This window comes from Polyodon spathula, chromosome 6 (genome assembly GCF_017654505.1).
Source record: "Polyodon spathula isolate WHYD16114869_AA chromosome 6, ASM1765450v1, whole genome shotgun sequence".
Lineage (NCBI taxonomy): Eukaryota > Metazoa > Chordata > Actinopteri > Acipenseriformes > Polyodontidae > Polyodon > Polyodon spathula.
In genome coordinates, this window is record NC_054539.1 from 24,164,579 (window position 1) to 24,180,871 (window position 16,293).

Consider the following 16,293-nt stretch of genomic DNA (forward strand, 5'->3'; position numbering starts at 1 on the left):
ATTTAGTGTTGTGCTTTTTTATTTTCCCCACCAGTTTAACAGAGAGATGTCCTGACAGATTTTTTTTTTTTTTTTTAAAGCGTAAAAATGAATACCAGGTGCAGAGTGTACACTGACAGCAAGTCCTTCAGATGCCTGTTCTGAATATTTAGCCAAACATATCACAAAGCATTTTGGGATATTGGAGGATACACAAAAAATTTTGTTTGGTAGTACAGTGTCCATACTTCTGACAAACCTCACTACCTGATGCGATCTAATTTAGAACCAGACTTGAGACTAGCTCCTGAGGTGGTCTTGAGTCAGGTTTTCAAGTACGTTATTAAACGCTGTGTAGTGTGGATACAAACCGTATTTAGCACTTTTAAGCCAGTTTAAAGTCAACTAATAGGGTTTAAAGGCATAGTGAGGACAGGGCCTTCGCCCACATTGACAGACAACGTCCTAAGGGTGTATACTAGAATGGAGATGTTCTTTCATCAAGCAGAAAATGTATACTGTATTTACATATTTGCTGGTGGATTGATTTGGAACAGTGATTAAACATAGTTTGAATGATATCATTCAAGGTCCTTTACCAGAGATTAAGGACCTCAGATTGAGCAATCAGGGTAAAACAAATCTCAAATCCATTTTCTTATTCCAAATAATGCCTTCTCAGCTTGTTGGCTTGTTTAACTTTTCACAGTATGACTAAAGATTAGGTATAAATCATGTCTATCCATTACAGCTTTTTAGGATAGCAAAATGACACTGTACATGCAGAGTGACAGGCCTACCAGCTTCATACATTTTAATACTGCTCTGAAAAATTCTGACAAACAAAAACATGTTTCTTAAATAATATAAAGCCCATACTTCATACCTATGTAGGTGAAATAATGTATTACTAACCATGTATTTTTTTTAAGAGAATATTGTTTGGGGTTTGAAATAGTACGAAAATTCCAATAGACCCCACACAGCAAATGATTATGCGCATATTCACATTTCCAGTAATTATGAAGTATGATGTGTATAGTTAAAAAAATAATCCTATAAATCTAAATTTTTCTGAACAACCCTAAAGTTAGTGAAGGCACGTTCCACATCGTAGTTAACATACATATAATATGTGTTGTTCATTTTAATTAAAAAAGACCATCCGACAAGCTGCTTCCGGGGCACTGATATGTGCATTATTTACTTATGTCTGTCACCAAGATCAACCCTGCTTTATCAGAAGCTGTGTGAAATCACATAGCTGACCCGCATGACTCTGGATTCCGTCCTGGGTAGAGCATACACGTGTGAAAGGGGTTCTATTGCACCTGAATCCCTTTAGTTCCCTTCCTTTTTGCTCATCCTTTTATTCTGGCAAGGTTGATCTCAATGACAAGCCTTACAGCAGAGTTTACATTAGATGTTATGAGAGAAATAGGAACAAAACAAATGGTGGTATACTGTACCATCCAAGCCTGTTAACAAATCGTTCTGTTTTCAGCAATCGAATACCTTAACTAAATCATGAAGCTCAAAAATTGTGCCATCAACTTTTTAAAATTTTTCCACAGAGAAATGATCGTATAACAGTGTTAATGAAAAATGCATTTCTTGTTCAGAGATTCAAAAGATAGGCTTAATCCCTGCAGCATAATTATCTGTGGAATTGTGAGAGGAATCTTTAACTGGTTTAGTTCCTAATACTTGGTTTTGAGGTACCCAAAGTGTTTTAATTTACAAAGGAATACAAATATAAGCGTACCAACAGATACTTAAAACAGGTTTTACAGGATAACAAGGATTTACAATTTGTTTAGGGGACTGTGGTACACTTGACATCTGTTGTTATGCTGAAGAGGATTACATTCTATCCATCCTAAAATATCACTTTTTTCTAAGAAACCAAACATTATATGCATCCAAATTAGAGGGACTCAATAAGCGACAAGGGGGAGCCAGTGTACATTTCTATATTTTTAAAGTTAATGATTATTAACGTGAAGGCTTATGTGAATGGGAGGTGTATCCCAGTGGTTTAGTAAACAGCTTGTAAATCACGTATCCTTTTTCTATTCCTACTGCAGAAATCTTTTTTTTTTTTTACTTTCTATGTAGCTAAATATGCAAGAAACATTAGGCTTATAAGGAGGGAAAAGCACTTGATGCTAATCTATGAAGTGAGATCATTTTGTGCCATCACATCTTGTGTTACACTTTATCTTAGCGAGTCCAACATACATTGGTATGTATATTGCTGTTCAACGGTATAACTCCAGTGCTTACATTAATATTAATATTATCTAAGCCCAGTGGGAATGTTTGAAATGTAGTACCTATTTTGAAATGGAGTGTGGATTTCTGAAAATTCTATAACGAGAATTTTCTTGACTTCTGAAGTAACTATGAGATGAAATTGAAGATGAGTCATGGGGTCCATATTCTTCTTGTAACATTCTTTTTCTTCCATTCTAAATCTTTGCATCAACTTGATATGCCAAACAACTTTTTCATGCATACAATGCCCAAATGTAAAGATATTTCCTTCTCTTAGCCAGAACACAGGAACCTACCAAGTGGCAGTGCCACATTACATATGATTTTAATAGTGTTCTCTGGACACAGGACTTGCAATATGGCTATTAATTGGTTTGAAAAAGATCAATTTACTTAGATTTATGGATGGCATGCATTACTGTTTACAAATGTACACAAGATAAATTATGATTGTTATTGCACATGTTAATCTCATTTAATAAACTGATGAAGCTGAAGAAAATCTGGATATATAAAGATCAAAAACAGTTGCAAGAGAATTACTTAGGCCTTACTAAATGTCATACCTCCTTACATACCCTAAATATAACCTCTTGTGACCATGTCTTTATATAGCTTCAACTATATTTTTCACCAACATCTTTCAAATGTGGCAGTTTACATAGCAGAAACTTATGAACATATCCTAAGAGCTCCATTGCCTATACATTTTATAGCTGCAAGAGCATGTCTTTCAGCTCCAGATAGAAGATTGCTGGCTACAAGCAAACTTATATCTAGGCCTTCACCAGGATTGGGAGCTCCGCGACCAACGGCCGTATTGCTTCAGTGTCATGGCTGGACAAGGCAAGAGCCACTACCTTAGTGTGGAACTAGGAAGCGATTTGGCAGAGTGGGAGAAATCTTTCCAAAGAGCGATTTTTATGGAAGTACAGAGGACAGGGGTAAGTAAATGAAATGTGGAGTATGTATGTGTGTATATTTTAGTATATTTTGGTTGTTATTATACCAGTTTAACATGGTTTTAGTATAAAATGTGAACTTAGTATAGTCATTAATACAAATATTATGGGGCTCCCGCATGGTGCATCCGGTAAAGACACTCTGCCTGGGGTGGAGATCGCTGGTTCGAATCCAAGCTATGCCACTGTCGATAGTCAACAGGAGTTCCCAGGGAGCGACGCACAATTGGCCAAGCATTGGCCATGCGGGGAGGGGTTAGGTCGGCTGGGGAGTCCTTCGTTTACCACACACCAGCGACTCCTGTAGCTGGCCGGATGCCTGTGTGTACGCAATTCAAAACTGTGTGGTCCTCCAACGCTGTAAGTTCTGAGATGTCTGCACGGCAGGCTTGCAGAGCGATAAAAAGCAAGTGGTTAACGGCACTTGTTTCAGAGGTCCCATGTGCTCGTCCTTGTCTCTCCCGAGTTAGTTCAGGGGTTGCAGCAGTGACCCAGGTTGAATCATAATTGGACATTTCAATATTGAGAGAAAATCAGAATGAATGAAAAATAATTGTTAAAATAAATAAAGAAATAAATACAAACATTACAGCAGGCTTACTTTAAACTGGGGGTGGCCCTAGTACTTAGATCGTATCTCTTACAATTGGTGCAGTTTTGAATAATATACAAGTAAAAATCTCTAGGATAAGGAACTAGTACTTCACAGATAGCTTGTCCAATGATGAATTAAAAAATACATTAGGTCTTCACAATCTAAATCCTTGTTAAATAAAGATTAGGAAATCAGTGGTAATCACTGGTAAAGGCCTTTGAATGTCATCATTCAAACTATGTTTAATCACGTTCAATCTATCTATTTAAATTTAATCGAGAATATTGTATAATGTCAGCAGCAATCCAGAAACCATAATAGCAACTAGTCTCCGGTTTGAATGACGAGTTGAAGCAATCTAACAGCTGGGTGCAGTCTGATTAATTTCAGCAATGTCATTTCAGAATATCATATTAACAACACAGGATGGTGCTTTCTACTGTAACAAACAAAGCCAGGAAGAAGGCTTTGAACAAACTTAATATAAACTGTAAACCAGTTACTGAACAAACAGCATGATCAGCTTTAACACTACTAAATATTTTTAATTACTATTTTTATTTTCACAAATTTATTTTCTGGCCTAACAGTAGCTTAAATACAGAAATTTACACAAATACACGAACCAGCACTTAAATCCTAATTAAAAAAAAAAAAAGTACCTGAGCTAAAGAAAAGCTCCATGTATTTTTTTTTTATTTTTTTTTTTGGTATTGAGGTATTATTTATGCTATTGGAAATACCCATGACGTGTCATAGTCCACCATTGGGACAATGAAGCCTGAAAGCTACCAGACCACAAATGGAATTCTGAGCAAACTGCAATACTCATGGAATATTGAGGAAAACGTTTGTATTCATTTGCAACAAAAACTAGTGCTGCATAAAGTCACAAAAAAAAAAACAGGAAAAACTTTTTTTAATAACAATAGAACCCTCGTAGGGGGGCTTTCCTGTCTAGTAAGGCCCTTCTTGTTATGTTAAATGCCCTCACCATTTAGCGGCACAAGGCAGGCCTTACTAGACAGTAAAGACATATTTGGGGTTATTGCTTAATTAAAAATCAAATGTGAGTAATGGGTCCTCTTCGAGGCCCATGTTTTACGAGGTTACAACATAGTTGTCTCACCCATCAGCCACGGAAGATTGGAGTATTCAGCATGGAGAATCGACTTAAATGATAGCGATTGCAATTGCAGTTGATTTATGACTGTGAAGGGCACTCAGGGCCAGAGTGAAATAAAAATTTGGCCGGAGGTCTCGTCCGCGGGTGCCCGACGGCTACCTGCGTGAGGCTGGCTGGAAATACATGAACAGATACATGCATACCAGTGCCGCAGATAGGACGTGGCTATGAGCCACCTCCCCCCAGGATGAGGCATGCTGTGAGGTGGTGGCTGGGGAGGATGGAGGCCGACACAAAAAAGAAGCGACAAGAAAGATTAGTAAACAGAGCTTTCATGCGCTTGCTGATGACGTATTGGTTATGGAACGGATTCTCCTTCCAGAAAAGCAACCAAGTTTACAATACATGGCACTTTACTGGACCCAGTTAAGTAAGTGCTTTAAAATGTAGATAAAGAACAGAATCTGTCAAGGTATCAAACACCTCTCTGCAGTATTTGTAGTGCTTAGTCAGAACAAGAACCTATTAACTCTTCTACATAACAATCATGTTATCATTGTCTGTATTTCTATCATAGGATATCATAGTAGGTATTTTGCATCTTGTTAAGTAGCAGAATCAGTGCAAAGTACAGTAGGTTGCCCTTGTCATGTTTTTTAAAGTGTGTTTTAGTGTATTGTAATTAATAAAGATTTTGAGAATATATTATGCAGAGTAGAAATTTTAAAGGATGCAAGAGCTGTCTTCTCAGGATCTGCCCACTTATACAGTTGCCAGGGAACTAATTATTTAAGATGTATACAGTTATTTTTAGTTTTAGTTTAGTCATTTGACTATACAATAGTTCAGAATGTACAGTTGAATTAACTTGAGGGTAAGGGCTGTTAGGATTTTTGAGATAAAACTCTGCTAGTAACAACTGCTAAAAAGAACATGTAAATACTTAAGCTGTACACTTGCAGCAATGAAAAAGAAAGACAGGGTTAATAGCCTCTTAAATGTGTCGTCGTCGATTGCAAAGGCAAAAGACTCATTTTTAAAAGGACAAAATTAGGTTTTTGGTCCTAGGAGATAGACAAAGATCGTTAGCATTTGATCACAAAATGTAAAATGTTGTTTCACAGATTCAATAAAATCAAAGTTTACCTTTCAAATACATGCATTAGTAATAGATGACATTTTATGTGCTTGATTCCTGAACAGTGTTAAAATAAACTTTCAAACCATGACATATATCAAAAGAGGAGATTACATGGTTGGTTTAAATATTACACAAGAGATAATTATTTGATGTTTTTATATAATTGATTCTTACAATGCTGGGCAATGTTCAATTGTTAACCCCTTATTCGCATTTATCACAGTATAATTGTACATTCATTTTGCAGTTTGTCATGCTTTTCCTAATTTATATCAATAACTTTCCTGTATTTATCATGGTTAACATTTTGTGCTGTGTTATTCCATAGTTCCTATTGGTTTACCATACTTGCCTGGGCCTTGCTGTGCTTTTTTCCAACCACAGTTTACTGTAGTACTCTTTTATATTCCAAGACTTTAAGTCAGTATATTTCCAAGACTTGAAAGAAGTATATTCCACCTAGCGATTTAAAGGCAAAGGATGGAAAAAATGGAAACAATTCTGCTTTTGCTGACACCAGCTATAGGCCTCTTGAACAAAAGATCTAACTTTCATTGTGCAGCTGTAGGCTGCTTATCAGCTGCAAACACTAGGGTAAGTGTAGCTGCATCCTGTTCTGAAGCAAAACAAAAACAAATGAAAGAAGCCAGAAGGGCTCTGATCAAGCTTTTGTCATCCATACTATATTTTGGCAGCCAGGGGCTAGCAAAACGAGGGCTCAGTGATGAAGAGTCAAATTTGAGACAGCTATTGCCTTTACGTGCAGAAGACATACCGGATTTAAAATCCTGGCTGACTCGCACTTGTTACAAATGGATTATGACATTGTTAATGAGATGATTTCAATTATGGCTCATGATGTTCTGCGCACACTGATTGAAGAAATCCATGAAGCAGGTTATTTTCCCCTAATTATAGAAACTTCTGATACACCGGTTAGAGAGCAGGTGTCACTATGTTTTCATGTTGTTAAGAATAATCTTGACATACAATATATATCTTTCTACTTTTACAACATGTCAGACACCACATCGCAGGCACTGTATACTTTTCTAAAAGATGTACTCCTTAGATTCGATTTTCCTTTTGATCTGTCGTGGACAGTGCTACAATGGTGCAGCAAATATTACTGGATGTCGGCAGGGAATACAAGCACTTGTTCAAGAAGATGAACCGTGAGCCCTGTAGGTTCACTGTTTAGCACATACTGTAAACCTGGTGGTACAGGATGTGGCACAAACACGTTGCAGCATGTTAGGACTGTCTTACTCTTACTCGTGAGTTGATTTCCCTTGTCAAGAACTCTCCAAAACACCTTGCTTGCTTAAAAGAATTTCAGTGAGTGGACAATGAGAAATTACGACCATTTTGTCCTACATATTGGACACTCAGAACAAAATTGTTGCAGTCTGTTGTTTCCAACTACAGAAAGTTGATGCAGTTTCTTGAAGAACTGTCAGCACATAACAAAAGTGATGCTGGGGGAAAGGCAGGTGGTTTCCTTTTATATCTGTTAGACACCTATTTCACTCTCAAGCTGCTGTTACTGTTTTTCACTCGAGCTGAAACTGTTAATACTGCAGTACAGAGCCGTAAACTGCACTTCCATCAAGCAGAACTGATGATGAAAGCACTCAAAGAAAACTAAGTCAGCTTTGTGATGGATTCTCTCAATTTTGGGCAAAAACAGCTGAAGCTGCAGTCAAGCGGAATTTGGAAACCCCCAGCATTTGGAGGCCAAAAAAGGTTCCACAGCACTTATATGATGGAACTATACCCCACACCTTTCAGGATCTAGAAGAACTGTACAGATAGTGGTATTATGAAGTAATAGATTGTGTTACTACTACTCTGTGCAATTAATTTAAAAAAGTACATTTGCCATTTGGGGTTTTTTTTTCAGAATGTGTTTATTAAGTAAGGTTGCTGTAGTTATGTTAAAATACTATCCCAAGTGGACAGATTTTGGTATGGCAGCATAGGCAGGCAATCTGATTAGGATTCTGAGTTGTTCATTTCAGATGCCTGTACTTTATGCTAAGTGTATATAACATTTCAAAACCTTGTGCCATGCGCTTGATTTTTAAATGAACCTGGAGTCCGCAAACTTACTGTTTTTTTTTTTTTTTTTTTTTAAATGCATCAGCTGCCAGAGGTTTGTCAATCCGCATATCGTTTGAAAGCGAGGACTATTTACTGGATTTATTTACACACTTATACCTGGTACTATGTCTTCCTCTTTTTAATGTTAGGCTTTTGACTTTCTTGACACGCAAATTAACTCGTCTTACAACAATTAAGAACTGTTAACCAATTAAAATGAAGAATGCATTTTCTGAAATGTAAAGATGCCAATCTAAGAACGCAAGCAGCACTTATTTCATGGATGGCTTGGAGGATTTATTTTCTTAGATAATCTTTGAAAGTGTGCATAACACACAATTTACCACAACAAAGCATTTATGTATTTCACGGTAGCGAACAATCCTTACTGGTTAACTTAAAGCACTAGTTTCCATAAATATTTATCAGAATCTTTCCACAGGTCCATCATCGGACACCCCTCCCTGCCCCTGGGAAAGTCGGCAGCTATGATACAGATCATAAATCGCACTGTTACGTGAGGGAGGATTTACAAGCATTTGCAGTGAATTTCAAGCAAAGCTTTTAGAACCAAAACACTGAAAACGATAAACAACCACCAACTAATAAAGTTTTGTACTGGTTCAAGTAATATGATTATTTATTTAGTCAAGTTTTAATCAATGTCATTACAGTGGTTTTGTTTATTGGAAAGAAGAACTATATGCTTACAAGTTAAACAATCCAGTTTATGCATCCAGTTTTTTTTTTGTTAGATGCAATCCTTTTGGAGGTACAGAATATGAGAAATGTTGTTATATGTTGTTAGTACTGCCAAATCTTTTTTTTTCAGTCCAAGACATACATGTGTAGCAGCCAAGGAAAGCTACTCTGCTTTATTATTGACTTTGGGACAGGCTTTACCTGCTTTGAAAATATCTCCAAGGTGAGTATGAGGTGTTTTTTGATACTGCTGTGTGGTAACTGTATTGCATTAAATTACCAACACATTAGTACACCAATAACACTAAGTTAAAAAGTAACTGCTTTGAAAATAGTGCAATGAAGTTAATTATTATGAAAATGAAGTTAATTAATGAAGATATAATTTCCAAATGTAATCATGTAAATCAGGGGTGGCCAAAGTTGACCCTTCCACTCCTGGTATTTGTTCTAACCCTGTCCTAAATTATTTCATTTATCAAATTAAACCTCCATCCAGACCCTAAGTTCATTATCTCGTTTTAAACCTGGAGTGAAAGAGCCCTCCAGGAGCACGATACACTGCCTGGCCACTTTATTGGGATCTGTCTAACCAGTTGAATTTGGCATTGCCTTGGTTCCTGGATTCTTGAATTACTCTGAAAGGATAGACAAATGCTGTAGTTTACTAAAGTGTAATTCTGGATCAAGTCTAGCCAACAATTCTGCACTTGTATCCAACAGCTATACTTGATATAGCACAGATTTAATTTAACAGAATTGTGTACAAATGCTAGCATGACAGACATGGTCTATGGCCATCATAATCCACAGATCATTTTTGGGCATTTTTGGATGAAATTGAACAGCAAATTTGTGGTCATGATTATCTGATCTTTTGCCTAACTTTCATGAAATAGTAATAACTGAATAGATATCCCTCGAAACACCTTGCAACGTCTTGTGGAGTCTATGCCGCATCGTGTCAAGGCTGTGATCGGGGTAAACAGTGGCACAACATGGTTTTACATATATGTTCTAATAAACTGGCCAGGAACTGTACAGTACATGTTCAATCTTCTCCTTGTCCAGCTTAATCATGTATTGGAAACCTTGAGAAGAAACTGTGTAAAACAACTTGCAGTTAGTTTTTTTCAAGCAAAGATATTAAGCCCTAACTCTTTCTAAATGCTGCCTTAAGCATTTAGTTAATTGTAATACCAGTGTCTTGAACTGTTACTTCCCAGAATGTTCTTTGGAAGTACAAGTTTTCACAACTGAAAGGGTCTTCTGATGATGGAAAGACACGGGTGAAACTTCTTTTCCAGAATTCCGATACCAAACAGATTGAGATGAAGGTAAATTAGATAATCAGAATCCCACTTGCTTAAATTAAAACTTGTACTTAAAGGTTACTTCATTCATAATCCACAGCAAGAAGAAATAACTTGCCCACTCACTGATTTGTGTTAACACATGTCAAGGGTGCAGAAATCAAAGTTGAAATTGAAATTATTTAAAATTCCAAGACCTTTGGAACATTGAGCGATTCTCAAAGCTGTTTTTTTTTTTTTGTTTGTTTTCAAATAAAAGTATAATCATATATTTGTTTTCTTTTGCAACAAGGGATATGATTAAGATACATGTTTTGGGTAAAACTGTGATTTAAGGTTATGATTAGATTTATGTATAGATCCTCCTGGAATTGTGGATGTTTGGACCTATTGACAATGTAAATCACAGAATGGCTGTCGATTCAACAGAGGAGAAATGTGAAACACTTTACATCACTTAACAATTATTTTGGTTATAGGGAAGATATTCCAGGAGAATCCTTAGGAAAGTTATTGCATGTTTCAGAATGTATGTGTGTGTTTGTGCCCCTGGGTTTGGACAAATTGTCAACCTACATCATATACAGGGTGGATTCATTGTTTATAAAGAAATATTCCAGCAAAGGAATGAAACACTTCTGTCTGCTAGCGGTCCATGGGTTAATATGAAGTGGCGGTCAAAATTAATTACTACACCAGTTCTAACTGTAGTGAATTGCCATTTGCTACATAGTTTTAAGGATTGAAATAATAATTGATAAAAGTAAAAGTGAATTGTTTGTATTACTGGTTTAATTCCTTGATGAAGTGTCTCAGGGAATGACTGGTGATAAGTGCACTGGAAAGCTGAGAATATGCCTATTATTGGGAATCAAAACTTTTTTTTTGAAACAATTAGAAATGTGATACTTTTGTCCTTTTGTTTTCTTCTTGTTTTTCAGGAATTGGAATTTGCTGACCTCACTGCAGTTCTACACTGTATACACTCTTTTGTAGCAGCAAAAGTGGCAGCTGTGGATCCGCTATTTATTGACAGTCAAAGTTTTGCAAGAAAATACATGTACAGCAGCTAAAACCACACAATTTACATTCTGGTATTCTAAGAGAGAAGTCTTTTATGCATATTACAAATATTTTTGTATGAAACTTGTGAAGTTACAAAAGAGTATAAATCGTCACTTTTGACTTGTATTGGTTACCAATAAGTACCGGTATGTTGTAGTTTTGCTTGCACTTTATTGATATTAGTGTTCGTGGAGAAATATATGAATGTCACTGCAGTTGTTGAACAAATTACTTTCCAACATTCTCATACATCTTTGTTAAGGTTCTATAGTAGCATATGTAATGGGAATGATCATGCAAGAATGCAATACCCTCAGCTGTAAAAAGTGAGATAAGAAGATCAGATTAGCAAGCTTTACAGTTTTTTTTTTATTGGCAAATCCCTGTTCAAAGCTCAAATAAGCTATTCGGGGGGCGGGGCTGCGTATATTCTTTATTGACTATTAGCTACACTGCAGCGTTAAGCTGACATTTTAGTAATACAATATACAAGCCTGTTTCCTTTCAAATATTTAGAAATGCATTTGGACTTCCTCAATATGACTCATCCTCAACTCATGACTATTAACATAGTACTGCTTAGCTTTCTAAAACTGAAACACATCTCAATGTATTGTCTGAAAAAAAAAGCTGCCACTTTGCTTTGTTAATCAGTTATTTATCCCCCATGGCAACCAAGTGGCATGGTAAGTTGCCCTGGCACTTTGCACATTCTGGTTTGATGTTGTGTGAAGACAAAATATTCAACCAAGTAGTATTGGTTTCTATAAATTGCAAAAAGAAAACTTTTTAGATGAGGCATCAATTTGACATACAATTGGTTGGGTTGGGGGCAATTGGGTGATATTGATTATAATGTAGAGTGTATTTTTGGTCCACTGCCCAGGAGTTCAAACCGGAGCCTAGCCATTCCTTTGTTCATCTAGCCCTGTCATATAATTAGCCGGTGATCAACATCATACCTAAGCCTTTCACCTTGAATGGCTAGGCCATCTGGTCATTCCGGTGCTTTCCTCTGGGATAACTGCAGCATATTGAAGTCCTGATTGATTAGACTGCTGAAATTCAGTATCTGTAAACAAAAGTTATCCCATCATTTCATTGGCTGCTAGAAACCTTTTAGAACGATGTAGTCCTGTGGGGCTTAAAAAACATCCAAATACCATACATAAACATTAAGAACCAAAAACAGAGAGCCTAATAATACACACCAATCAGTATACAGAGTACCCATGAAATGCAGTCCTGCATTACTACAGTACTTGTTTGTACTACATTTTAGCAACTACAGCTATGGCCAAAGTTTTACATCACCCAATAGAATTAACTCATTTTGCTCCATAAATTTGAATGAGACCTGCGGAATAATATTACGTTAGCATATTGAATTAAATACCGCTTTGCCGTTTTCTATCTTTAACGAAAAACTGACAATTGAAAAACTGTACTACTATTATGACTTCCAGTACTTTTGTGATATAATTTTGCAAATTATTTTATTACATTCATGTTCATATAGTTTTTTTTTGTTTGTTTTAAAAATCTTGTCCCAATGCTAAAATTCTAGTGGACGGAAAACTTTTTTTTGGCCATGGATGTACATCACAAAGTTCTTGGACTTGAAATGCTGTATATAGACAGTTATTGTTGAAAGGGGGAAATAAAGAAAATGTATATTGATCAAAATGTAACCTTGTCATTCACACATGGCAGTTCCCAGCACAAATACCTAACATGTATTTACATATCCCAGGGTAACACAGCTCATTTTTAACTGGGTTACATCTTTATTGTAAGTTGACTTACAATGGCATGCATGGATAGCTTGTACTTTACAAAAGTAGAAAGAATCTCAGATACCCACAAAGGCTTGGTTTCATACCACATATATATATTTTATATACTATATATATATATATATATTATGAACCACCTTGTGGAAGCACCTTTGGCTTTAAGAAAATACAGTGGCTTGCGAAAGTATTGACCCCCCTTGGCATTTTTCCTATTTTGTTGCCTTACAACCTGGAATTAAAATGGATTTTTTGGGGGGTTTGTATCATTTGATTTACACAACATGCCTACCACTTTGAAGATGCAAAATATTTTTTATTGTGAAACAAACAAGAAATAAGACAAAAAAAACAGAAAACTTGAGCGTGCATAAGTATTCACCCCCCCAAAGTCAATCCTTTGTAGAGCCACCTTTTGCAGCAATTATAGCTGCAAGTCTCTTGGGGTATGTATCTATAAGCTTGGTACATCTAGCCACTGGGATTTATGCCCATTCTTCAAGGCAAAACTGCTCCAGTTGTGTGGTGTTCTCGGGGTGATGAGAGGTGTTGGGTTTGCGCCAGACATAACGTTTTCCTTGATGGCCAAAAAGCTCAATTTTAGTCTCATCTGACCAGAGTACCTTCTTCCATATGTTTGGGGAGTCTCCCACATGCCTTTTGGTGAACACCAAACACGTTTGCTTATTTTTTTCTTTAAGCAATGGCTTTTTTCTGGCCACTCTTCCGTAAAGCCCAGCTCCGTGGAGTGTACGGTTTAAAGTGGTCCTATGGACAGATACTCCAATCTCCGCTGTGGAGCTTTGCAGCTCCTTCAGGGTTATCTTTGGTCTCTTTGTTGCCTCTCTGATTAATGCCCTCCTTGCCTGGTCCATGAGTTTTGGTGGGCGGCCCTCTCTTGCCAGGTTTGTTGTGGTGCCATGTTCTTTCCATTTTTTAATAATGGCTTTAATGGTGCTCCATGGGATGTTCAAAGTTTCGGATATTTTTTTATAACCCAACCCTGATCTGTACTTCTCCACAACTTTGTCCCTGACCTGTCTGGAGATCTCCTTGGTCTTCATGATGCCCCTTGCTTAGTGGTGTTGCAGACTCTGGGGCCTTTCAGAACAGGTGTTTATATACTGAGATCATGTGACACTTAGATTGCACACAGGTGGACTTTATTTAACTAATTATGTGACTTCTGAAGGTAATTGGTTGCACCAGATCTTATTTAGAGGCTTAATAGCAAAGGGGGTGAATACATATGCACGCACCACTTTTCCATTATTTATTTTTTAGAATTTTTTGAAACAAGTTATTTTTTTCATTTCACTTCACCAATTTGGACTATTTTGTGTATGTCCATTACATGAAATCCAAATAAAAATCCATTTTAATTCCAGGCTGTAAGGCAACAAAATAAAAAAATGCCAAAGGGGGTCAATACTTTCGCAAGCCACTGTACAGCTGTGAGTCTGTTGGGATAGGTCAAGTCATGCCACAAATTTTTGATTGGATTTAGGTCGGGACTTTGACTGGGATGCTCAAGGACATTTACCTTTTTGTTACTTAGCCACTCCAGTGTAGCTTTGGCTGTGCTTTGGGTCATCGTCATGCTGAAAAGTGAACTTCCGTCCCAGTTTCAGCTTTTTTGCAGAGGGCAGCAGGTTTTCCTCAAGGACTTATCTGTACTTTGCTCCATTCGTTTTCCCTTCTATCCTGACAAGTGCCACAGTACCTGCCGATGAGAAACATCCCTATAACATGATGCTGCCACCACCATGCTTCACAGTAGGGATGATGTTCTTTGGGTGATGTGCTGTGTTGGGATTACGCCAAACATAACACTTTGCATTTAGGCCAAAAAGTTCCATTTTAGTTTGGTCAAACCACAAAACTTTTTGCCACATGGTTACAGAATCTCCTGAGTGTTTTTTTGCATACTTCAAACGGGCTTCAAGGTGTGCTTTCTTGAGTAATGGCTTCCTTCCTGCCACCCTACCATACAGGCCAGATTTGTGGAGTGCTTGGGATATTGTTGTCACATGCACACTTTGACCAGTCTTGGCTATAAAAGGTTGTAGCTCCTGCAACGGTGCCAGTGGCCTCTTGGTAGCCTCTCTGATCAGACTCCTTCTTGCTCGGTCATCCAGTTTGGAGGGGCGGCCTGATCTAGGCAGGGTCTTGGTGGTGCCATACACCTTACACTTCTTAATAATCATCTTGACCGTGCTCCAAGGGATATTCAAGTCGTTTGGTATTTTTTTCTACTCATCCCGATCTGTGCCTTTCAACTTCTTTGTCCCGGAGTTCTTTTGAAAGCACCTTGGTGCTCACGGTTAAGTCTGCTTTGAAATGCACTACCCAGCAAAGGGAACCTACAGGAACTGTTGAATTTATCCTGAAATCATGTGAATCACTGCAATGTAACACAGGTGGAGGCCACTTAACTTGGTGTTTGATTTTGAAGGCGATTGGTTACACCTGAGCTAATTTAGGATTGCTATTACAAGAGGGGTGGACACTTATCCAACCAAGCTATTTCAGTTTTTATTTTTAATTAATTTTCTACAAATTTCTAGAATATTTTTTTCAATTAGAAGTTGTGGGGAAGGATGTGTAAATAAATAATAAAAAATAAAAAAAACAATTTTAATTATTTTAATTCCAGGCTATAAGGCAACAAAAGGTGAAAAATTTGAAAGGGGGTGTAGACTTTACATGTAGATTGAGGTAATTGTTTTGCATATCTTAATTGCCTTAGGAGAAAATATGATCGACCGCTATTTAGCTTCAGAATCACACATTAAACAAAAGGCACCTACAGAGGCTGCTGACCAGAACATAATCAGTATTAAAATGATCTAGCACAGCCACATCACTATTTTAGCATTTTAATTCCAGGCTATAAGGCAACAAAAGGTGAAAATTTTGAAAGAGGGTGTAGACATTCTATAGGCACTGTGTATATATAAAAACATTGTGCACCAGCCGGAACAGGCTTAGATAAATAACCAGACCACATATCTCACAGATATCAGAGGACTAAGAAAGCAATACAGTCTTTTTTAAAGTTTTATTTTTTTCCCCAGTTTGAGCAATATGATAAAAACATTTGACTATGTTTATTAAGAGCAAATACATGAAAGTATGAAAACGTTTTCAAAGATCTTGAGTATCCTTATTAGGCTAGTAAGTTACAAAACTTACCACAGTGTAAGAGTTTAAGATACAGGGGCTTTTATTTTTGTC

General features: G+C 37.0%; 1 protein-coding gene across 1 annotated transcript in view; it reads left to right on the plus strand.

Moving 5' to 3' along the window:
* Positions 1–11,271, plus strand: part of sntg2 (syntrophin, gamma 2) — a 129,799-nt gene extending 118,528 nt beyond the window's left edge. Inside the window, exons 14-17 of the mRNA XM_041251563.1 lie at positions 2,994–3,200; positions 9,016–9,108; positions 10,112–10,222; positions 11,140–11,271. Coding sequence (XP_041107497.1) covers positions 2,994–3,200; positions 9,016–9,108; positions 10,112–10,222; positions 11,140–11,271 — 543 coding nt within the window. The remainder of the gene's footprint in view (positions 1–2,993; positions 3,201–9,015; positions 9,109–10,111; positions 10,223–11,139) is intronic.
* The last annotated feature ends 5,022 nt before the right edge of the window (positions 11,272–16,293 follow it).